This window comes from Diabrotica virgifera, chromosome 5 (genome assembly GCF_917563875.1).
Source record: "Diabrotica virgifera virgifera chromosome 5, PGI_DIABVI_V3a".
NCBI classification, from domain to species: Eukaryota; Metazoa; Arthropoda; class Insecta; order Coleoptera; family Chrysomelidae; genus Diabrotica; species Diabrotica virgifera.
The window spans coordinates 111036258-111063141 of record NC_065447.1 but is presented as its reverse complement, the minus strand read 5'-3'; the positions used below and the strand labels follow the sequence as shown (position 1 = coordinate 111063141).

The following is a 26884-nucleotide window of genomic DNA, read 5'->3' as shown; positions in this document are numbered from 1 at the left end:
TATTCTAGTTGTCGATAGGTGGCGCCATAATAAAAAAAAATATTTTTTTTTAATTAGATAATAATATTACAAAGATAATAAGAAATAAAAAAGATTCTAACAGCGCAACCCGTGGGAATGAGAAGACGGGGTAGACCAAAGCTGAGGTGGATGGACGGGGTAACACAGGATGCCGAGAAGATCGGAGTCGGCAACTGGAAAATGCAAGCAAGGGACAGAACAGAATGGCGTAGAAAGCTTGAGAAGGTCGAGGCCCTCTAAGGGCTGTAGCACCAAGATGATGATGAATAATATTACAAATATAATCTGTATAATTTATAAGACTATACAAATCAAAGAAAATACCATTTTATAAATGCAAGAAACACATTTGATTTGTTTTTATTCCAAATTGAAAATAAAATGTGACAACTGTCAGATTTAACTAAAATGTCATGTTAAAATAAATGTCATAAATGTGTATTATCACGGACTTACCCTTTTTCTATCATTTGTTAAGGTAGAATTCCGCACCAAGCGACCGAGACAGGAGACCGCGACAGGCGACAGATACGTCGCGATAGGCGATAGTTGCGTAGCTGGTCTCGGTCGCGGGCTGCAGAACTACCCTGATATAATTGCATTGAGAGCAGTCGTGGGGAGACCTCGCCTATCTGTCGCCTGTCGCGGTCTCCTGTCTCGGTCGCTTGGTGCGGAATTCTACCTTTACGCACTGAAAAATGCTCATGAAAAGGACAATAACTATCGATTAAACATCAAAACCAGCCATCGTGCAAAAGTCATCTGTCATTACTGTCATTACTGTCATACGAATTTTTTATTTCGTCTAAAATTAAAAAAAATTCCTCAAAGTTGTAAGTAAGTGTTAATGTTTTTTATGATTGACGATACAATTTTGTACGCGCCACCTCAATACTCTTTATCGAACGCGTCTGTTGCTCGCTTCGCTTCCTCTGCTCGTAATATGAGACTCGTTCGATAAGGAGCCACTTTACTGACTTGGTACATAAATAACTATTAAACAATTTTTCGACCACGGTACTGCCTATTACCATCTGTCCGACAGCGAGTATAACTCCTCGTTACTTATAACAGGTAGAATGACAAATGAGGTGTCAAAGGAAAGATTAATATCCAAGGATGGTACTAAAGGTGACAAATTTAACCTAGGCTGTCTATCCGTCCGTCCGTGAATATAACTCCTCCGTCATTATAACAGGTAGAATGACAAATCTTCTTCTTCTTCTTTTTGTATAGACATTACTTTGTCTGTTTTTTCAATGTGCCTCTAGTAAGTTGTCGTTCCATCGTTTTAGTGGTCTTCCCACTGAACGTCCTCCTATTGGGGAACCGTCTCTCGCTGTCCTGACTACATTCTATTCTATTTTTCTGTTTCTTACCCAGTTATTAATGTTATCCACCTTGCATCTCCGTCGTATATCTGTACTTCTAGCTCTTTCCCATAGAGTCTTAGTATCGATTTTTCGAAGGGTTTTCATCTCGGCTGTTTCGAGCAATCTTTTTGTCCTCTCTGTGTCGGGTTGTGTTTCTGCCGCGTATGTCATTATTGGTCTGATGACTGATTTGTAAATTCTGCCTTTCATTTCTTTTCCGATATGACAAATGATGTGTCAAATGAAAGCTTATAATCCAGGGATGGTAATATTCATTTTCTTCTTTCATCCATTAAATCCAATATTTCCTCTGTCATCCATCTTTGCTTCTGTGGTCGCTGTTTTGTGAGCATTTCAGTTGCCGCTGCAAGGGCGTGTCTGATTTCCTCCCGAAGGCGAAAGTTAAGGATATTTAATTATATGACAGTGTGCTAAAAAACAGTGCGAGAAAGTAAAACCCATTTAAAATACATTGTTACTTCAGACACACTTTAAACCCTTCATGTACTGCTATCTATATTTACAATTTTCACACAATAAAACCTTTACAATTACATAATATGATATAGAGTAGATAAAAATTATTTTTGTGAATTTGGTTAACAAAAATTGGTTAAACAATTTTTCGACCGCGGTACCGCGGCGACACCCTGTGTATTTGTTATAAGGATTGTTATACGGATGTACATATTTCTTTGAGTAAGTTTGTGCAAAAAATACAATCAGAATAATTTACCTAACGGGGGCGACGTTACAGACTATACTAATATGTAGTTGAAATGGTCAAAACAAAGAAACGCACACTCATCAAAAATGCACTTGAGATTCTCGTATAATCAACATTTACTGAATCGATCCAGTAAGAGTCAACTCCAACTAGTAAAAGTTGATTTAAATTTTTAAAATCAACTTTTACTGCTCATTTCAGTTGGAGTTGACTCCAACTAGTTGGAGTCAACTCTAACTGAGAATCAACTTGAACTGTAACATATATACATTGTAAATCCCAAATCATGATTTGCAAAGTTTATACATTTTAAATCATGATTCGGGACTACTCCTCGTAATATTCAACGTGTATTGGTTTGTTTATTTCTAGTGCATCTTTATTATAATTTTAGTGTAGCTTTAGGCATTTTAGTATAAAAATAATGAAGGTAATGCTCAAAACAATGTTCCTTTTGTACTTGGCAGTGGTATAGGTTCGCCGGCCGTGTGAATTAAATAGCGCTACTTCCATGTAAATTCAAATTACGTCACTGACTCTTATGTCCAAAAGGCTCTTGGAAATATTCTCAAAAGTTCTCGGGAATATTATGGAAAGTTCTCGGAAATATTCTTGAAAGTTCTCGAAAATATTCTCGAGAATTTTCCATTGAAAGTTTCCGGGAATATTCGCGGTCAGGGGAATATTTTCATTTTTATAGGCGAATATTCTCGGAAACTTTCCAACGTTCGCGAATATTCGCTTGGAAATATTCTCGACTCACATCACTAGGTCTCAGCGTTAAAAGTTTCGCCCAGGTCAACCCTGCGGAGGCTAGCTTTTCTCAGGAGACCTTTCTCTATGTAGTTTGAGCGTCTTATAAAGTCTTATTATTGATCTTAATTATTTACATATATACTTTATTAAAAATATTCCTGGTCATGTTTACTTTAATGTCAGTGTCTTTGGGTAGGGTTAATAACATCTTATTATACAGTGGACTCTCTCTATTACGAACACAGATATTACGAGGTTTCACTTATAACAAGGTAGGTACACTAGATGTACCATGAAATTCCTATTGAACTATAACACCTCTATCAGTGGCGGCTCGTGATTTTTTAAATAGGGGAGGCTGTACCTAACTGTAAATTATCTAGACAAATTTGCACTAGCAAAAAAAAATCCTCCAAAAAAATCTAATTTAAGGCCCCATTTTTTGACCATTTTTTATTTACATTTTATAATATCATCATAATTCATAATTATTTCATAATATCATATCATTTTAAAAATAGTTAGTATAATCGTAAAAGTGTATTACCAAAGTTTGTGTTGTTTATTTGTTAACAATTCTATCTCTGTAAGTAGATATGCATATCAAAATAAATACAGATTTGAAGTTTTGCAGTCCATACAGGTTGAAGGTTCACATTGTTTAAGATACTCGACTGAATTTTTTTAATTCTAAAAGCGGCTTACTCTGCGAATGCAAAAACACGGTAAATTACCGATATTTTGCTTTGCATTACAGATATCGGAAAAAGTTATTTGAACAAGTTGTTCCAAATATTATTCTAATCCCACATACCAAATTTCATCACAAAATTCGCACTTTTAGTTTTTTCATTATTTGTAGTCAGGATCCTAAAATCCGCAGAGGAGGCTGCTGGCCGAAAAATCTCACTTGCCTGATCTCCGGGCAGCGTGTGCGTCAAGCGATGTGCAGCTCTAAGGAGACCGGGTCTCCTTAAACTATCCTTAAACGCTGCTGGGCTACGCGGAGCATTAGCAAGTGAGATTTTCCGGCCAGCAGCCTCCTCTGCGATTTTAGGATCCCGACTACAAATAATGAAAAAACCAAAAGTGCGAATTTTGTGCTGAAATTTGGTATGTGGGGTTAGAATATTATTTGGAACAACTTGTTCAAATAACTTTTTGCGATATCTCTAACGCGAAGCAAAATAGCAAAGTAAACAAAACAGTGTAGCGTGTGTAAAAAATTTATGGGGAGGCTAAGCCTCCCTTGCCTCCTCTGACCAGCCGCCACTGACCTCTATAACGAGGCATATTTGGTTATAACGACGAAAAATGAAATCGAAGAATATGTTTCTTTACCTGTTTTAGCGCAGTAATGGCTATAAATAAATACCCCAACTGCCGTTATATAGAAATACCGGGCATCATTAAATTGTAGGGTCCGAGAAGTTAGCTACAGATATAAGGAAATGAAGGCATGACAGTGTTGCCATGTGTTCTTAGCATAAATCGAATAAGAGCATGTGATATATTTTTATTAATTTATTTATTAAGATGGAAAACATTAACTATGTAGATAAAATAACGAGAAAATTTTTTAAATTTCTCTAATTATGTCGAAAAACCAAGATGCCCCCCACCCCTCTCCGCGGGAAGTCGTGTTTGGTATCATTCGGTAAATTTTTGAAAAATATTGAGCACATATTTTTTAGTTTTTTGATCTGTCATTCATTTTGCGAAATATTCGCTTTTTTCTTATGAAACTTTAGGACTCACCCATTTCCTTACGCCCTGCTCAAATCGTCAGATTTTTGAAATATACACCGGTTTGCATGTACTTAACTTACCTTATCTTGATCTGACAATTTTGAGTTTTTCTAAGGATAGATTTTTTTTTGGCCCCCCCTTAACGAACTCCCCTGCATTAAGAGCCAATATAGGGTAGAGGTAAATTTCAGGGTACAAGGTTTCGAGTAACTGCAAAAATCGTCGCTTGAATATCAACCAAATTTTTTAATCTAAAATAATTGTAGTTACTTAAATCAACTTTGTTGAGCGATAGACACTAGAGAAATGACTTACAAACAAGTTTACTATTTCTTCACTTGGTTCTGCTGACAAGTCATTAAAATGCATAACACTTGGAATTCCCTGGCTTTTATTCAATGAGTTTACATGATTCCAAAATTGTTTCGAATCTGAGTGAATAGATTCCTCAATGTTGGAGATATAAGATCTGTAGCATTGATGTGTTAATGTTTTGCATTGTGTTCTAAGATCTGAAAATAAGGTATATAGACATACAGTAGAACCCCACAAATCCGAACCCCGCTAATCCAAACGTTCAGCAAATCCAAACCAACGGAAAGTGAAAAAAATTAAAAAATTCAAGACAAAAACTTAAAAACATGTTCATTCTACAGAGTAAAACCAGAGATTTGAACAATGTAGGATTAATAGGACTTTGACATTTAAAATTTCTTAAAAATAAATAGGTACTTTATATGTAGTTCTTATACAGTTTAAACATAAACTTACTTTGGTTCTCTCGTAGTCAACTTGTGTTCAAGAATCCACACTCTTGCAAGATCGTTTTGTGACTCAAAATCAACGACAATGAAAGCTTTGAATTGAAGGGCTTGGTGCAATAACCGACCACGTGCACATTACATAGTTTTGAGGAAAATGTGCATATATAGGTATCCACGTTATATAACCGTCCACGTTGTTCTACATTAAATTTCTTACACACTACGGCTTTGGCTCCAAACTGTGTGGAAGTATTTGGAAGGCAAGAAATGTCATAAACTTAATTTCAATAAAAGAGGTCTTTCACCAGTTACTGCACCAAACCCTTAAATTACTAGTTAGGCTAACTTCCGGATAATCCGAACTTTTCGAAATCCGAACAGGTTGTCCCCCCAATTAGTTTGGATTTTCGGGGTTCTACTGTATGTATATACATACATAAAAATATATACATACATGTCACTTTTGGCTTTTAATTTGACCCTCATCTACAAATATATTACAAAATAATTTTTTGTAGCCAGATTAATTCAGGTCTGAAAGGGTTAATGTAGTGTTGAATTTCCTTCTTCAATGCACCAGTGGTTGACGGCTTGTTGGCATAGACCTTTTGAGTTCAAATTACCCCACAAATAGACATCCAGTGGTGTTATCTTTCAAGTCCGCCGACACGGCTCCCATGTTCACACTGTTATCAATCAGGTGCTACTGACACAGCTACCTTGTTTATGTTTCAACAATTTTCCCATGACTGTATAAATGGACTCATGAACCAATATCTGATATTGGCCTGGAGCTGAAAGTCTTAAATCACATAATTTAGTGGGCCAATTCTGATCACTGAAACAAGAGAGTACACAACCAGGAAATGTCTGATGTAGAATTCAATTATTTCACAGGCTGTGTGGCATATAGCACTGTATTGTGCTATTTGAAAGTTTGAAATCCTTGTCCATGAAACTGAATTGATGTTCCTGGACTTTTACCAACACTCTCACTTACTGCTTCGATATTGTCATTTAAGTGGCTTGATTTTAGACAACCAGTGTGTAAGTGTCATGAATTGATCCAGTCTCTTATCAACTTTGAATCAATTATCTGACCATACTTTGTACAAAATTTTCGAAATGTGGCTACCAAATTTTCATTATTTTCAAAAAAAAATTTCAACAATGCAAGCACATTGTCCTCTCGTTTACAGCATTACATTTACTAACCCTAAACCAGGGGTCACCAATTATGTTGAGTCCATTTCGAAAACCTGTGACACTTTCAAGTCCGGATTTAATGCTATCAGTATCTGGTTGTTTTGATTCGGTTTCTTTGCGGATTCTTGTTAAAAAAAATATCCCCGTTAAACCAATCAGAAGGGCACCGGGCGAAATTTTTAGGCAGAAATCGCTTAACAATTTTTTTAAATAAATTCAAAACATCACCTTTTTTGCTCCCGAAAATATGTTTTTAGCATTTTTGGACCATCTTAATCATAAACCATCATTTTTCTCAAAAGTTGATAGATTTTGAGTTTTAAGCGATTGAAAATCTGAAAAATGTGAAAATAAACATTTTCAAAGCTTGAAAACTCATGTGTAAATTATTATTTTTGAGGTAGTCAAGTGTCTAAATTAAAGCTTAAATATTCAATTTCAAGATTCTGATGAGTAATCGGGGTTTATTTCAATTTAGATTGTTGTTTTTATTGTTAATTATGCCCGTCCACTCGACCTTTAGCTGCCGCGGCGGCGCATCGCTCTATATGGTGCGTGTCGCACTATATGATTGCTTATTTATTATAAAAAAAAAAACTATTAGTGCAGGCCCTGGAAGTACTTGAGTATGCTAATCCTGAGGACCGGCAACTATGTTCAGATTCTTTTACCTGATACCTCGAACTATGAAATCTGAATCTTGGCGGAACGTGCGATGGTGCCTTGTTACTCCCTCCCACCCCCTATGTTACGGGCAGGTAAAAAGCGATTTTTCGTAAAAAACATTTTTTTTTGTATTTTTTGGGTCATTCTAAGCAAAAAATGATCTTACAAGTTTTTTCGCAAAATACATAGTTTTCGAGGTAAACGCGGTTCAATTAAAAAAAAAATCGAAAAATTGCAGTTTTTGAACCCGAATAACTTTTGATTAAAAAATAAAATAGCAATTCCGGTTTTAGCATTTGAAAGTTCAAGTCAAATTATACCGGTTTTGATTATTTGCATTGCTAAAAAATAACTTTTTTATTGTTAAACAAAGCTATAACCAAACAGTATTTGAGCGTTTTGGCGCATGTCCGCACCTCGCCAAGGAAGTCCTACCTGGTCGGTGCCATGGTCGGTTCCGTTCGGTTTTAATCCTTGGCGTGGTGCGGACATGCGACAAAACTCTCAAATACTGTTTGTTTAACAATAAAAAAATTAATTTTTAGCAATGCAAATAATCAAAACCGGTATAATTTGACTTGAACTTTCAAATGCTGCAAACAGAATTGCTATTTTATTTTTTAATCAAAAGTTATTCGGGTTCAAAAATAGCAATTTTTCGATTTTTTTAAAGTTTGACCGCGTTTATCTCGAAAACTATGCATTTTACGAAAAATCTTGTAAGAACATTTTTTGCTTAGAATGACCCAAAAAATACAAAAAAATGTGTTTTACGAAAAATCGCTTTTTATCTGCCCCTTACATAGGGGGTTGGAGGGAGTAACAAGGCACCATCGCACGTTCTGCCAAGATTCAGTTTTTCATTGTTCGAGGTCTCAGGTAAAAGAATCTGAACATAGTTGCCGGTCCTCAGGTTTTGCATACTCAAATACTTCCATTGCCCGGTCTATATGTTAATAATATATAAAGTTTTAATAAGGGAATTTTTCGCATAAGTATGTATAATATGTATACGTGCGACAGAGACGCGCCATAAAGTGCGACGCGCGACGATTAACAATAATTAAAAAACAACGGGCTATATTGATATAGGCTCCAATTACTCTCTAGAATCTTGAGTGAATTCTTTTGTGAATTTTGTGACACTCATTACTCATTTACATTCTATGAAATTTCCACGAGAGTATTTCTTTTATAGATAACTCATTCATTATGGGAATATAATTAACACATACCTACATACTTACTTTCCGTGTCCGAAACACCAACAACTTTAAATTCTGTATTTCCAATGGTTGGCCACATAGATGGCCCTGTCATTTGCTAAAATTAAGTCTTCTTCTGTGTAGGTCTCTCTCATCTCTGTGCATGATAGTAGATGCCGGCTGGTCTGAACCGCCCCACAGTCGCAGGTATCGTCCTCCTGGTATCCCCATTTTTTCAGGTTACTAGCACAACGTGAAACGCCGGTTCTTAATCTGTTTAGCGCTTTCCAAGTCGGATACGGTAAATTGTGTCCAGCAGCCATTTCCTCTGAGGGAGGGAAATGTGTCGCGGTAGCTGACGCTTGCCATAGGTGTATTCGGCGCGTTTCTGGCGTTTCGGGGATGGATCTTGATGTTTTCAGGAAGCTTTTTCGAGATCTTAGTCTGCTTGGCTGAGTTTGGTGGTCATATAAGGGGTGTCTTCGGTCCGTCTCCTGCTTTTTTCGTTCTACCTCTGACGTGACCTTCCTCCTGATAGGTGGTGGAGCAATCCCAGCTATGGAATATACCTCTTCGATAGGTGTCGGTTTCAGGCAACCCGATATTATACGAACCGTTTCATTTAGAGCCACGTCTACGTTCTTTGCGTGAGCAGAGTTTGCCCATACTGGTGCTCCAAACTCGGCGGCCGAAAAACATAATGCTAAGGCAGAAGTGCGAAGAGTGTGTGGTTGTGCTCCCCATTTTGTATTAGTTAGCTTGCGGATGATATTATTTCTGGCACTTACTTTCTTCTTGACATCTTGACAGTGGTATCGGTAAGACAGAGTTCTATCCAGACGTACGCCAAGGTATTTTGGCGTCTCGTTGTGTTCCAGCATCTGACCACGCCATTCCACCTCCAGCGGCATTCGGGCATGCTTGTTTCTAAGGTGGAAAGCACATACCTGGGTTTTTGTAGGATTGGGGTTGAGATGATTTTCATCGTAGTATAGAGCTAAGTCTTCCAGGGCATCTTTCAGTTTCACTTCGACTTCATTGAAGGTTCTTCCCTGAGCTGCCACAGCTGTATCATCAGCGTAAATAAATTGCCTTGTTTGATGGTGTATGGGTTGGTCGTTGGTGTATATGTTGTAAAGAATCGGCGCGAGGACACTTCCCTGTGGTAGCCCATTTTTTTGGTCCCTCTACCGACTGTTCTTGGACTGGAGCGTTACGTAGAAGCGTCTATTCTGGAGGAGACATTTCACTAACCTTGTTAGTCGGAAATCCTTTGTGGTTTCATAGAGTTTTGCGAGTAGCCGTTAATGGTTAACTGTGTCATAGGCGGCAGTAAGGTCTATGAACGCTACTCCTGTTATTTCTTTTCGTTCAAAACCATCTTCAATATGTTGGGCGAGATTAAGAATTTGACTGCAGCAGCACTTTACGGGTCTGAATCCTGCTTGTTCTGGAATAATTTTAGTCTCCACAAATTCAGCGATCCGGTTCAGTATCATTCTTTCAAATGCCTTGAAAAGGTGGCACAAAAGAGAGACAGGTCTAAAACTCTTTGTATCCGCCGGATCCTTCCCTGGTTTTAAGAGGGCTACCACTCTAGCTTTCCTCCAGATTTTGGGGATTTGTAATGTACGGATGCAGCAATTCATCATTTTTACGAGCCACTCTACGGTTTTTAGTCCAAAGTTCTTTATCTGTTCCGTTCGGATATCGTCCAGACCAGCCGCTTTATTATCTTTCATTTGGTGGATCGCGCCTCTCATCTCCTCTAGACAAAAAGAAGCACCTAGAACATCTCTTTCTTTGTCGATATTCCGTTGAGCTCTCACTTTGTTCTTTCTTGATGTCGTCTTACCGTTCATTAGAAGACGATGGGCTATCTGATCGAGTGTGACTGCTGCCATGTTGACTGCCGGAGCAGCGGGATCGTTGCCAAGATTCCGAATCAGCTTTCAGGCACGTCTGCTGTTTTGTTTCATGTCCAGACTCGTTACCAGCTTGCACCACCTTTCCGTTCTGTTGGCGGATATCGCATGTAACATTTCCTCCCCAGCCTGTAGTGTTTCTTCCGGGAAAGGGTCTTCTTCATATAGCTGTTCATATCTTTTAAGAAGGGGTTTAGATTCTTCATTGAGCCCCGCTATGTACTCAGTTCGACAACCTCTAGGGATATATTTCCGTGATACTTGCTTTACGATTTCTACAAATTTATCGTATGAATCAGGGCAAGGTTCTAGCTGGGAAACTTCTTGATCCAATGCTTCAGATAATTTTTCCCATTTTGCTTTAGTAAAGTTGAACCTTCTCTTGAAAGGAACAATTTCGTATCTGATTGCCGCGTTGGAAAGACAAATTATTGGTCTGTGCTGTGTCTTTGGGAGGGCGCTTCCAACGATTTTTGTCACCTGGTCTCCAATTCTGTCGCTGACAAATATATTGTCTGGGTTGTAACCTCTGCGCCATCTTCCGCTGTTGAACGACGGAGGCTGCTTTGGATCGTGAATAAGTTTTAGGTTCATGCTTTCAGCCCATTTTTCTAGTTCTTCGCCATTGTAATCTGTTTCGTTGTAACCCCACGCGACACTGTGACAGTTGAAGTCACCCAGTACGAATTTGATTTGCTGTGATTGAAAGTTACTCGGTTCCTCAAAAGCAAAGTCAGCGTTAGGTGGTTTGTAGATTGACGTTACTGTACAGGAGTTTATCTCCACTGTGAGGATCTCGATGTCATTTTGATCTGTTAGAGATGTGGAAGATACGTCGGTATCTGGTCTGACGAAGACTGCGCTACCATATTGGTCGTGATTGACCACATTGTCGTGATTGTGATACCACATTGAACACGGTGTACTTAAAAAATCAAGGTTCCCTGGCCGAGATCCAATAAATACCCAATATAAACCACCTATGATGAACTCTGTTCACCAGAACTTGTAGACTTAACTTAACATAATCAGTAGTTCTGTTTCAAATTAAAAACCTATTTTAATTTTTAGATTGAATCTTCTGCAATTACAAAGTTTGGAGATTTTCCATTATCTGCCAAAACCCTTAAAGGTCTTCGTGAATGTGGGTATCATAAACCAACAGAAATTCAGAGAGATACAATAGGCTTGGCATTGCAAGGAAAAGATATACTCGGTGCTGCTCAGACAGGATCAGGAAAAACTTTAGCCTTCCTTGTTCCAATTTTGGAAATATTGTTTACAAACCAATGGACATCATTGGATGGTGTAGGTGCCATAGTTATTACTCCAACTAGGGAACTAGCTTATCAAATTTTTGAAACATTGAGAAAAGTTGGAGAGCACCATGACTTCTCAGCTGGGTTGATTATAGGTGGAAAAGACTTAAAATTTGAAAGGAACAGAATGGATACGTGTAATATTATTATTTGTACACCAGGCAGACTTCTGCAGCATATGGACGAAAATCCACTTTTTGACTGTGTTAAGATGAAGATTCTTGTATTGGATGAAGCTGACAGGTGCCTTGATATGGGTTTTGAGCAAACTATGAACGCTATTATTGCCAATTTACCACCTAAAAGACAAACGTTATTGTTTTCTGCTACTCAAACTAGATCAGTAAAAGATTTAGCAAGGCTCAGCTTAAAAGATCCTTCATATGTAAGTGTACATGAAAACTCTGAATACAGCACACCAAAGGAGTTATCTCAGACTTATGTTGTCAGCAAGCTTGATGACAAAGTTGCAGTTCTTTGGAGTTTTTTAAAAAATCACCCTAATAAGAAAATTATGGTATTTTTTTCCAGCTGTAAGCAAGTGAAATATTTTTTTGAGATATTTTCCAAGTAAGTAAAACTAAAATTAATTGTTGTACTTTAATTTTTTTGAATCTCAATTATTTTTACATATAGCTTCTCTTATTTAGTGTTACAGTTGAAGTTAAAAGTTTAATTGTTGTTTAACACAAGTGCTGCGCATGACTCCGTTTGGAGTCAGTGATACTTTACTATAGTTGATTTTTTTACCAAGAGGAGTAAACTAAAAAGACAGATTCACACCCAAGAAAGTTACTAGAAAAGTCACCAAATTCATCTTCTTTTTTCGTTGATCATATCATCTTTCGATGATAATCCATACGTATTATATTATACTAACACATCGCTAAAGAGTTCTAAAAACAACTGTTTTTATATAAAAGTAGACTAAAAATCTAAAAATTAAAGGAATAATGCAGAAAATACAAAAAATCGCTGATATACTTAATTAACCTATAAAATGACAGAAGTGCCAAAATTTCATAAATGTCATTAGTGTCAAAATTTAATAACAGTGGGGTAAACTTGCCTGCGGTTGGACCAATTAGAAACAAGCATTACGGCGCGGTAAATTTGAATCACTCTTCTTGGTTAAAAAACAAACAATAGATGCGCATTAGGGTAGGTCGAAAATCGAAAACTGTTTTGGAATAGTGCGCAAAAGTTGCCAATTGGTATTACAAACCTAATCTTTATTTGCGATTTTTCAAAAATGTTCATCTTCTGCCAGTGACGGTTTAAGGCATCATGGGACCCTAGGCGGCCATAAGAAGTTGGCCCCTTTATAGCGACCATTTACTAAAAACAAATTTGCAGATATTTATGCTGTTTTGGGAAGTAGTTGCTCCAAAAATAAATTACAACAATGTAAAAAAAGATCATTTTTATTTTGCTAATATGCAAAAAAAGGGATACTGTGACGATATGTGATTTTGCTCTGGGTACGAGCCCACCCCTTCGGGGGTGAAAAAACATACAATCAAAATAAGTACGGAAATTGATAAACTGATTAATTCTAAGTAACTTTTGTTATACAAAGTTCTTTCACTAAATCAATTCTTTTTGAGTTATTTGCGAGTGAATATGTTCATTTTTCCACAAAAAAAACACGTTTTTAGACGGTTTTTCGCAAATAACTCCAAAATTAAGTATTTTATCGGAAAAAATAGTCCTAGCAAAAATATAGCGCATACAAAAGTAAAAAAAAATGGTGTGTGTATGAAGTATGTAGACCCAGTATTCGCGGTGTGCAAGTACTTGGAAAGGGAAACGAGAAACGATCCTGCGCGAGTCGCGGAGAAATATTGCAACTATCTTAAATAATTCATATTGTCAATTGAAATTGTCAAATTGACGTATATTTCATACCTTTTATGCAGTTTATGACGAACTACTAGAACACGTAGGAAAAAATTCAATTTTAATAAATAATCAGTCCGGTTTTCGACAGAAACATTCATGTGAGTCAGCTTTACAATTGACTCTCTGTAAACTTAAAAACGATATTGATAAAAACCGATACATAGTAGGTGTTTTTCTTGATTTTAAAAGAGCCTTTGAAACCATTGATCGCCAAATACTCCTAACAAAACTACAAAATTATGGGTTTGTAGGTAAAGTACACAAATGGCTAAGTGATTATCTTAGTGATAGGAAGCAGATAGTACGTTTTGATGGGGCATTATCCTCTGAACATTATATCAATGTTGGGGTACCACAAGGCAGCGTATTGGGGCCTCTCTTATTTATATTGTATCTAAATGACATAGACCTATATGTAGAAAGTGAATTTATTAATCTTTTTGCGGATGATACTTTTGTAGCTTGTAGTGATACTAACCTTGAAGTAGCGATTCAAAAAATGAATAATACATTAGAAAAAATGGCTAAATACTTGGCATCAAATAAATTAAAATTAAATATTTCCAAAACTAAAGCAATGATCTTTACAACAAAATACAAATATAGCCAATTAAATACGGATAACATTCTGCTACAAGTAAAAAATGAAAAGATTGATATTGTAAGATGTGTTAAATATTTGGGGTTTCAAATTGACAGTTGTTTGAATTTTGATCATCATTTTGATTATATTGTCCGTAAAATAACGAAAAAACTATATTTTTTTAGCCGAATATCACAAAATATATCGACTCAAGCTAAAATTACAGTTTTTAATTCAATTATTCAGCCACATTTTGAGTACTGCGCAACTATATTGTATATGTTTAATTTAAATAAACTCAATCAACTACAAAAACTACAAAATCGTGGCATGAGAATTATATTGAAAACAAATCGACTTACACCTGTATCATATATGCTACAGGCTTTAAGTTGGTTCACAATTGAAGAGAAACTGTATTATTATACAATGATTTTGGTTTATAAAATACTTAATAATGTAGCTCCAGATTACTTTAAGCAGTTTATAGTGTACAATGAAAATGTGCATGATTATTCTACAAGGAATATGGGGAATATTTACATAGCAAAAACAAATTATAGAATGACGATGAATTCATTAGTATTCAGGGGTTTTAATGAGTTTAACGCTCTACCAGGTGAATTAAAAAATACAATGTCACTAAAATCTTTTAAAACCAAACTTAAGCTGTATATTAGAAACAAGTGATGTAATACTTTATTATGTTAATTTTATGGGTGGGTATTGTATGGTATTATATGTTGTAAATTTATTTAAAGTTTGTTTAATTTCATTTGATGTTGCTTAGTTATATTTGATTTTTGTAAATGATTTGTAATATCTATTCTCTACATTTATTGTATATTAGGGTAACCTATTTAAATGAATAAATATCTATCTATCTATCTATCTACCTTCTGTCAATGAAGCAGAAAAATTATATATTGCTCCACAATATTGATATGATATGCAATTATTATATAAAGGTAAATTTAATTAATTGTATTTTGCTTGCAGTACTGCATTTTAATAACTAATTTTATTTACTACATACAATTGTTGATGTTTTCATAACATAACCTGAATCTTATTTTTTCTTCTTATTATTTTTTTGGACTATGGCCTTGACAATTATCCAGTAACCAGGACTAATATAATTGGCCAATATAATTAAAAGTGCGAATAATAGTACAGAGCGTAGAAATAGGGGTCGCTTTGCCGAACTTGCACGGTCCCAATAAGCTGAGCTGGAACTAATGAAAATTAGATTCAAAAACTCATCACAACTTTTTTAAAGTGTTAAAAAAGCTTTATTTTTGTTTTTTTTTAACCAGTTTCTAGTATCAAAATTAAGCAAGTAAAGTTCAAAATAATGGTGATTCCTTTTTTTTGGCAAAAAAATGTTGAAAATCACCCCCTACTGTGTACGTATATGATCTGTAGATTTCACCGGTTCACAGTGCATATATTTCAAAACAGTGGGATTTTAAGTAAAACAAATATTTTGAAATTTTGAAAAAATATCTTTCTTTTCAAAATAAGTTGTTATTAGTGATACTAATAAATATTTTATTAGTGATACCAAAAATCTTAAAGAGGAAAAAATATAAGTTTTGCTTTTTTGAATATGTCAGATTTTTTGCTTTTTTGGAAAACAAAAATTGGTTAAGATATGACTGTTCAAAATTTGCATACCGAGGGTAGAGAATTTTTCATTTATTAAAAATTAATAAATGAAAACAGTTTATATCCTTGTGGGATCAATACTCACCGGACGGACCGCAGACGTTCGGATACAATTAACGTCTCTTTGCAAAGACAATGACGTCGACTTTGCTAAGTAACAAGACATTTAATCAACACACACACTACAAATTACACTAGGTACCTGATTGGAAAAATCCACTATACAATGCCAATAGCCATTAGTTGTCAAGGCAGTAAGCTAAATAAAACGAATCCATACACTCATGATTAGTGACTTGTTCAAGTTCATTCTACTACAGCCCTTTTATAAATAAGCACTTTATACCGATAAAACTTACAGAGCATATAAACAATACAAAAGTAAAGTAGCTTGTGAAGCGGTAAGGATTAATTTCATTTTGGATGCTAATTAGGGGGTTATTTTGACCAGTTTTTTTCCCAAAAAAGGGATCACCTTCATTCTGAGCGTATCTTATTCGCTTACTTTTTATGCTAAAAGCTTTTTAAAAAACAAGAATAATGCTTTTTTTAAACATGAAAAAAAAGTTATGATGAGTTTTCCATGAAAAATGTTTCATTTTTTGATTATTTCACGTTGAAATATTGGATTGGGAATTTGACGAATAAGAACCTACTTTTCATTAGCTACAACTCTGCTTCTAATGGGTCTACAGACTGCACATATACACCATTTTTTTCAATTTTTTAAAAGCTATGTTTTTGCTAAGAATATTTTTTTCGATAAAATACTTTTGAGTTATTTGTGAAAAACCGTCTAAAAACGTGTTATTTTTTTGTTGAAAAATGAACATATTCACTTGCAAATAATTCGAAATGTACTGGCAATAAAAAAACTCTATTGAAAAAAACTTGCTTAGAATTAGCTAGTTTATCTACTTCCCGGCGTAGTTTGACGGTATATTTTTCACCCCCGAGAAGGGGTGGACTCAACCTTAGAGCAAGAATACACATTGGCACAATATCACTTTTTTCTTTGACATGTTAGCTATGCGTATGCCAATTTTCATGTCAATCAAAGCTCTTATTTCAGATCCAAAAGTTCTTGAGGTTTTGCAATATTTTACCGTGAGTGAATAGATTATAAGGCCCATCGGTGGGTAGATTGAAAAAGAAAACGTACCATATCAAAATAATTACCAGTTTCTAAGCAAAATTTGCTTGCAAAATTGATTACCAAATTGAGGGAATGATTAGTACACAGAGTATATAAATATGCATGTGAAGATATTTGCTTAATTTGTCTTGAAGTCGGTTGTATTTTCCTGATATTTGACAGAAGACAAAGCAAAAAAAAAAGAATGTGTGTACTTTGTACGCACGTAAGAAATTATACTTCTATTATATGATTTCAACGAAATCAATATACTTACAGTTTCTCTACTACTTTCCAAAAATTTTTATTAAAACAATACCAAAAATTAAAAAAATAAAAGAATAAAACACACACAAACACATTGAAAAATGACACAAATGATTTCTGAACAATAATTGTTGCCAAAAATTTTAATTAAATACGTATTTTCTGAAAAAAATTATATAATAATATACTTACAATCATAAAATCTATAAAAAAATTAAAAACATGATATAACTTGCATTGGGCTTGAACCTACTTCCCGTGTATCCCGCCGTACGAGAGTCGAAGCGATTTCAAACTGTGGGAATATACACAAACTGAACAACTTTTTGACATTTTGTTTATATGAATTTTTATTAGTTTGATTTTTGTTGAATTAAAATACAACAATATATAGAATAAGAAAACGATACATTAGATGAAAATTTGTAGAAAGTTTGTTCGTAATCATATTATGTAAATTAAAGCATTGCCTACTAGGGGTATAGCATAGCAAGTATATACTAGGTAAGTACATTATTTTTTTACATTTTCCAAATAGGTATGAAGATAATTTTTTATTGGAATACAACTTAAACATTTAGAATTACGTACCTGTGGCTTTTCAAAACTATTTAAAAAGTCACTATAATTATAAATTTGATTTTATTTCTGTCCTCACAACAATAAAAACTAATATATTATACAACATTTTTGTTTACCGATAACCTCCATATTGAACAATTATTGACAGATCATTTCAACACCCAATCAGAGCCCGTATAAAGACATACCAAACTGTCGGTGTGCGCATGCGCGCAGATCAATATAAATTCACCCTCAATCTCAATCGCGCCTAAAGAAGTGTAACTTCAAAAACTGAGTTTGATTGGAAATCATAAATTAACCATTCTCTTTTTTTGTCTCAGCCCTATTTGCTTTATTTAACATTTTACATTCTTTTAAATTACTACTTAAATAATTCAATATTAATTAATGCATTTGAGCGGGATGCGGGCCCAATTATGTGCCCGGGCCCTAGGCGTCCGCCTAGTCCGCCTAATGGTTAATCCGGCGCTGTCTTCTGCCCTCTACCGGGGGTTGAAAAAAATAAAAAACAAGCTGAAAATGCGAGCATTATCGTAACGAAAACTTTGTTTATTTACGTATTTAAACTCATGGAAAATTTCTATTATGAAAAGTTGTTTAGTATTAAAAGCTATGTTTTAATATGCAATTATATCCTAATTTAAATATTGTGAACTATAAAGGTACTCTACCCTCGAGCGAAATTAATATTTTTTGACATATCTCGAATAAAATTGATAAAATTTGATATGATGATTGCATCTTAGATTTTAGACCATGCAGATCTTTTTATGAAGAATATCTTTTCTTCGTAAAATTAATAATAAAAGAGTTATAAATGAAAATGTTATTGGTATCCGTAATTTGAGAAAAATTTTCAAATATTTTTTTTTTTTTTTCGTTAGAATGATATATGTACAAGTAATTGCATATATTAGAACAGGCGAAAACCTTCAGTGACTACACTAATACAGTATGCGGCAAAATAAACAGTACTATTTATTTACATGATATAGCCTTGCAAGCATTATTCACGACTACGCACGTTCCCGATAAAACAAATGTTATGTCTATTAAGCTAGAAAGACCATTTCATAAGGGAGCCATGAAACACACCCCATATTTTTTTGCTATTTTATTGCTAATTTATTACGCAAATTAAAAATTTATTGCTTCATCCCCTTCAGAGAAACAGGTGGCCATTCCAGCTTAATATTAAGCTAGAAAGGCCAACATTCATATATCCGGAACGAAAGTAGATAGAGAGTTACTTCCGGCGGCCTATTTTATTGCTAATTAATTGCTAATTTATTACGCAAAACAAAAATTTATTGCTTTATCCCCTTCAGAGAAACAGGTGGCCATTCCAGCTTAATATTAAGCTAGAAAGGCCAACATACATATATCCGGAACGAAAGTAGATAGAGAGTTGCTTCCAGTGGCCTATTTTATTTCTAATTAATTGCTGAAAGATTGAGTTTACAAGAATTTACAAACTCACCCCCTTCAACCCCTACCGATATCATCATTCCCCGGAATCCACAAAAAGTGAAAATAACCAGTTTAAAGAGCTAAAACCAAGTACGTATTTTTTGCTTATTCATTGCTACAGGTCTAAGCCAAAAACGAATTTTTTGCTTCCTCCCCTAACGAGCCACAATGGCTACTGCGGTTTAATACTTAAGGCTACAATACTCAACACTCCTATTTCAGGAAAGAAAGCAGATAGAGGGTCGTTTCTGGCGGCATATTTAATTTTTAATTAATTGCTGAAAGATGGGGTATACCAGAATTTACAAACTCACCCCCTCCAACCCCTACCGTTATCATCGTTCCACGGATTTCACAAAGAGTGAAAATAATCAGTTTAAAAACTTAAAACCAAGTGGGTATTTTTTTCTAAATAACAGCTGCAGGTCTACGCCAAAAACCAATTTTTTGCTTCATCCCCTAACGAGAAACAATGGCTACTGCGGTTTGATCCTTATGCTACAATACCCAACACTCCTATTTCAGGAACGAAAACCGATAGAGGGTCGTTTCCAGCGGCATATTTTATTGCTAATTCATTGCTGAAAGATATGGTATACAACAATTTGCAAACACACCCCCTCCAACCCCCACCGTTGTTCTCATTCCCCGGATTTCACAGAAAGTCAAAATTACTAGTTTAAAACCCTATGACCAAGTGGGTATTTTTTTCCTAAGCAACTGCTGCAGGTCTACACCAAAAACGATTTTATTGTTTCATCCCCTAACGAGCAACAATGGCTAATGCGGTTGAATACTACAACACTTAATTCTCCTGTTTCAGTAACGAAAACAGATAGAGCGTCGCTTCTGGCGGCCTATTTTATTATTAATTAATTGCTTATTTATTACGCAAATTACAAATTTATAGCTTCAACCCCTTCAGAGAAACAGGTGGCAATTCTAGCTTAATATTAAGTTAGAAGAGCCAACATTCATATTTCTGGAAAGAAAGTAGATAGAGAGTAGCTTTCGGCGGTATATTTTATTGCTAATTAATTGCTGAAAGATTGGATATACCAGAATTTACAAACTCATCCCGTCCAACCCCTACCATTATCATCGCTCAACGGATTTCACAGAAAGTGAAAATTACCAGTTTAAAAATCTAAGACCAAGTGGGTATTTTTTTCCTAAGCAACTGCTGCAGGTCTACGCCAAATTTGATTTTATCGCTTCATCCCCTAACCAGTAAAAATGGCTACTGCGGTTGAATACTTAAGCTACAACACTCAATTCTCCTATTTCAGTAACGAAAGCAGATAGAGGGTAGCTCTATCTGCTTCCGTTCTTGAAATAGGAGTGTTGGGTATTGTAGCTTAAGAATTAAACCGCAGTAGCCATTGTTTTTCGTTAGGGGATGAAGCAAAAAATTGGTTTTTGGCGTAGACCTGCAGCCGTTAATTAGAAAAAAATACCCACTTGGTTTTAAGTTTTTAAACTGATTATTTTCACGCTTTGTGAAATCCGTGGAACGATGATAACGGTAGGGGTTAGAGGGGGTGAGTTTGTAAATACTGGTATAACCCATCTTTCAGCAATTAATTAAAAATTAAATATGCCGCCAGAAGCGACCCTCTATCTGCTTTCTTTCCTGAAATAGGAGTGTTGAGTATTGCAGCCTTAAGTATTAAACCGCTGCAGCCATTGTGGCTCGTTAGGGGAGGAAGCAAAACATGCATTTTTGGCTTAGACATGTAGTAATTAATGAGCAAAAAATACGTACTTGGTTTTAGCTCTTTAAACTGGTTATTTTCACTTTTTGTGGATTCCGGGGAATGATGATAACGGTAGGGGTTGAAGGGGGTGAGTTTGTAAATTCTTGTAAACTCAATCTTTCAGCAATTAATTAGCAATAAAATATGCCGCCGGAAGCTACCCTATATCTACTTTCGTTCCGGAAATATGAATGTTGGCTATTCTAGCTTAATATTAAGCTGAAATGGCCACCTGTTTCTCTGAAGGGGATGAAGCAATAAATTTTTGTTTTGCGTAATAAATTAGCAATTAATTAGCAATGAAATAGGCCACCCGAAGCAACACTCTATCTACTTTCGTTCCGGATATATGAATGTTGGCCTTTCTAGCTTAATATTAAGCTGGAATGGCCACCTCTGAAGGGGATGAAGCAATAAATTTTTGTTTTGCGTAATAAATTAGCAATTAATTAGCAATAAAATAGGCCGCCGGAAGCAACTCTCTATCTACTTTCGTTCCGGATATATGAATGTTGGCCTTTCTAGCTTAATATTAAGCTGGAATGGCCACCTGTTTCTCTGAAGGGGATGAAGCAATAAATTTTTGTTTTGCGTAATAAATTAGCAATTAATTAGCAATAAAATAGACCACCGGAAGCAACTCTCTATCTACTTTCGTTTCGGATATATGAATGTTGGCCTTTCTAGCTTAATATTAAGCTGGAATGGCCACCTGTTTCTCTGAAGGGGATGAAGCAATAAATTTTTAATTTGCGTAATAAATTAGCAATAAAATAGCAAAAAAATATGGGGTGTGTCTCATGGCTCCCTTATGAAATGGTCTTTCTAGCTTAATAGACATACAAATGTTAAAGATGCTCTCTGGCTAGTGGCGGATCTACGGGGAGAGAAAATGAGGAAATCCCCCCCCCTAACAAGATCCAAAATTAAAGAAAAAAAATTGTCCAAACATAAAAATATATCAGCTAACCTAAAACCGAAACCACAAAAAGACAAATTTAACTCAATAAATATGCTAGTTAGGAAAATTAAGGGAACTTAGTGTCTATAAGTTAATATTAATTTATGTCTTTTATGTACTCTGAGTTTATCTTTTTTATGTCTTTTGGTTGGTTTTTCATTGGAAGTTCCCACCTAAGGCAAATTTCTAGATCCGCTAATGCCTCCGGCACGAAAATATCTTTAATTCAAGTCTGCAATTCCGAAATAGCAGAAGGTGGATTTGTCTGACTCCTTCAGCATTCCCCATATGTACGCATCTGGTGGCGTTAATTCTGTTGAGTGGCAACTCTCAAAATGATCGGGCGGTATTCGAAGAGACTTCCTCGCAGTGTGACAGGTTGTCCCGTCCTGCTGAAACCATTGTTGTTTTTAAGTTTGGACCATTTTCGTTACCTTTTCCTATTCCGTATGACCGAAAATAGTACTCCGCCATTAAAATTTTTTCTGCAAAACTGAGAACCATTCTGAAGCACCTAACATTATCACGACATTCACGTACGTTATAACAACGTTCGGAAACCACTTAGTACGTTTCGGCGCCTGACACATACAAATTTCAGTACCTACTGTTTATTTTGACGCATACTATAGGATTGTTCGAACTCGATACAAAACCGTTCTTGAACGGTTACGAGTATGCGCAGTAACGAAAAATGTGTTACTGTGCATAATTATTCGTTATTGCGCATGCGCGTAACGATTCAAGAACGGTTTTGTATCGAGTTGGAACAAACCTCTTATTAGAAATCATAAATATTTATCAATGCATTTTTAGATTAAGGCCTGGCACCAGTTTGATGTCACTTTATGGCACATTGCATCAGCTTCGTAGGATGGAGATTTATGAAAGTTTTTGCCGTAAACAATCAGCAATATTATTTTGTACTGATTTGGCTGCAAGAGGACTGGATTTTCCTGAAGTACACTGGGTTGTTCAAGTAGATTGTCCCGAAGATCCGGAAACTTACATTCACAGGGTTGGTAGAACTGCTCGATATCACAGGGGAGGGGAGAGTTTTCTTATGCTATTGCCTAGTGAAGTGAAGATGGTGGATAAACTTAAAGAAAAGAAAATACCAGTAGAGAAGATTGAGTAAGTTATAATAAAAAATTATTTATTTATTAGCAAAAACTAACAGGAACAAAAAAATTTATCTAAAACTGTCTACTCAGTTTACAATATAAAATTTATTAAACGCTATAAAAATAAGTTATCATCAGTAAGTGCCACGCTAGTACACACGGGTACCTAATTTCTAGGTGTGGGCTAATCCGGCCCGTTCTCACCTGCGACTTTCATCTCTGTCTTGCAATGTTACTTTCATGAAACTATTCACAATAATTGTTTTTATACAAGGCGAAAACGGTGGGTTCGTTGGAAAAAATATTCCCATGAGATTTTTTTGCATAATCACATTTTGTAATACACACCAGAATAAGGTTCAAGAAGTCGCCCGCGAGAAAATTGGTCCAAATTTTTTTAACAACTTTTTTTAATCGAATTGCAAGAATTATTATTTTTGGTCCGGACAATTTTTTTTAGGTTTTTTAGATTTTAGACGATTCTGGACAAAAAAGGTCTCTTGTAATTTTTCTGTTGATGGTTCTGTTTAAGTTGATGGTTTTCGAGTTATAAGCAATTTAAAATTTGAAAAACGCGAAAATGGTCACTTTTAAAACTTAATAACTTGGTTAAAAATTATTATTATGAAAGTCAGAAAGTGACTAAATCAAAGTTTAAAGCCCTCCCTACATGATCCTGATGAAATTTGTGTCATTAATTTATTACTAAGCTGTTATTTTTAATTATTAACAATAAGCCGTAAGATCGTATTGACGCGGCTGTAAATGCGAGTGCGAGTAAGATGCTCCATGCCGGAATGGCATCTTTCTCGCACTCACCATAGAGCTTAGTAATAACAGCTTAGTAATAAAATAATGACAAAAATGTCTTCAGGATCTTGTAGAGGTGCCTTTAAACTGTGATTTAGTTACTTTCTGACTTTGATAATAATAACTTTTAACCAATTTATTAAGCCTTGAACATCGCCATTTTTCTTCAATTTTAAATTGTTTATAACTCGAAAACGATCAACTTTAGAGAAAAATTACAAGAGACCTTTTTTTCCAAAAACCAACAAAAATGTGTACGGGTCAAAAATATTGATTTTTGCAATTTGATTAAATTTTTTTTTATTTATACCACTTTTCACGTGGGTGACTTCTTGAACCTTATTCTGGGATGTCTCACGAATGTGATTGTGCAGAAATATCTCAGGGAATATTTTTTCTAACGAACCCACCGTTTTCGCCTTGTCTATTTTAAATAATACAACTTCAAATACAGCTGTTCTATAAACTGTCAACTTTCTATGTTTATATTGGTTTCTATACATTTACCGACGTTTTACTAGACATAAAAGTAAACAGTGCAACAAGTGAAGGGTCCAGGACTGTATTACCTCAATGTACCCGTGTGTCTATTAGCGTTGCGGTTACTGCATATATATGTTACCGTAAAAACCCGATTTCAGTTAAAACTAGTAGAATTTACTACGAAAAACTAGTTTTAACTATGCTTTTTAGACAATTATTATAGTTTCAACTAGTTAAAACTAGAACTATCAAATTATCAGTTAATTCTAGTTGAGACTAAACATATTTCAATCATTCTGTCTCGACAGGGTAAAACAACTATGGTTCTTTTCATGAGCATTTTTCAGTGCGTCACAATTTTTCGATTTCTCTCTAACGCATTAAATTGTATGCGACAGAAAAAAACGCACGTCGCTGATTACATTTCGCCGGTGACATTTATAACATTTAATATAGTTGTCAATTGATATAAAAGTACTAATAATATAATATTAAATAATATTATATTATTCTATATAAAAAAATTTAATCTGCACAATTTATAAGACTATACAAATCAAAGAAAATACCATTTTATAAATGCAATAAACACAATTGATTTGTTTTTATACCAAATTGCAAATAAAATGTGACAACTGTCAGATTTAACTAAAATGTCATGTTAGAATAAATGTCATAAATGTGTATTTATCACGGACTAACCTTTTTTTCTATCATTTGTGACGCACTGAAAAATGCTCATGAAAAGAACCATACATAGTTTAAATGATGCTCTTATTTGAGCACAAAAGAAACTTATGCCAGAATGGAAAGCTCTATTTTTCATAAATTGTATGAACGCAAGTCTTTTTGACCATGTTGTTGTATTGTTTTGCTTCGAGGCTGCTGACATTTTCTCGATTTCTTGATTAGCTCGATCAACTGAACCTTGACTCTGGCTGTACCTTGGTTTTCCATGAACTAATTTTGACCCAGGCCGGTGTGACATTACCTCATTTATAACTGCATTAACGAACTCTCGGCCATTATCGGAATGTATAATGCATGGTGCGCCAAAAGCCAAGAATATATCCGTTAATTGATAAGCAACTTCTTCCGCCCTCGTACTTTGTAATGGTCTCAACAAAACAACTTTTGTTAAATGGTCTTGATAAACCATAAGAAACTTGTAGCCGTGATCCTCTTGTGATTGCATACCGATCAAATCTATTCATTTCTGAATGCAATATAGGTTTCGAAACAAGATCCCTCTTCGCTTTATTCTTCTTCCGTTGGCAGGTTTCATACATTGATATAAAAGTATTGATCATATCAATTGATCGGTTCAGTCTTCAACCTATCCCGACCTCCATGACCAATCGCAACCTGGGCTGCTTCAATTATGTCAAAATATAAATAATATTTGATGGGTTCAATTCTAGAAGCCAATTTTTTTATTTTGTTAACTTCAACAATTCTAAATCGTTTTAGTCTTTGATTTAAACGATGTTTTCTTGGCAGACAGTTCTGCATCTTATTCGGCCATTATTTTATTATACATACTTTTGGTTCACAACATTGTAGTGACTATCTTTCTTCTCGGTCTCTTCATTTTGTAAATTTTTTTCCAAAAACCTTTCTTTCCACGTTCTTATATCAGAGATTCTCTGCTCTCAACCTGATCTTCGACATTATCACTCATGGTGAATAATACACAGTAGTGTAATATAACCAATAAAAACGGTGCAGAAAAATCAACAGTTGCACACACTAGTTTGCTACGGACCGGCCGTCTTCGTCATTAACACTACCCCGAACAAGCCAAATCGTATTATTTGTCTCTTCTCGCAACGATTTTAACTGATATTCGCTAGTATTTCCAGAACTGAACTTAGCAGTCGAATGTAGTTTTGAGTAGTTAAAACTAGAATTGTCTAAAGCTCGTAGTTAAAACTAGGTTTTCCTAGTAAATTTGGGTTTTAACGGTAACATATACAATATGGTGCAAATGTCTGGAATAAATTCGATATTTCGTAAACCGGTGGTTTTAACTAAAAATCCCGAAACAGGTCGATTTTTATTTTTAAATTACTATATTTTGGTATATATTCCATACGAGTGTCGTCATCCATATGGATGTAATGACGTAATCGATTATTTTTTTTAAATGAGACTAGGGGTCGTGTGCTAGCTCATTTGAAAGGATATTCAATTCTGTATTCAGTAATATAAATATTAACATAATTGTTTATACACAGTGTCCAAAAATTTTTTTTAAATTAAATTAATTGACAAAAAAAGAAGAATGCAGGTAATTTATTCAATTCAAAATACATTTTACTGCTTTCAGAAAACAGAGAAAATGTTCATTTGACAAATAAGCATTGCTTTTCGCTTAAAAGTAAGTGTTCATACTTCCAAGAGACAGGTGGTTGGCGGGAGCTGCTTT

The 26884-nt window shown here is 35.0% G+C and overlaps 1 protein-coding gene across 1 annotated transcript in view; it reads left to right on the top strand.

Annotated features, from left to right (window-relative positions):
* The window catches only part of LOC126884289 (probable ATP-dependent RNA helicase DDX10), a 61001-nt gene that overhangs the window by 17654 nt on the left and 16463 nt on the right, over positions 1-26884 (top strand). Inside the window, exons 2-3 of the mRNA XM_050650224.1 lie at positions 11464-12281; positions 22856-23173. Coding sequence (XP_050506181.1) covers positions 11464-12281; positions 22856-23173 — 1136 coding nt within the window. The remainder of the gene's footprint in view (positions 1-11463; positions 12282-22855; positions 23174-26884) is intronic.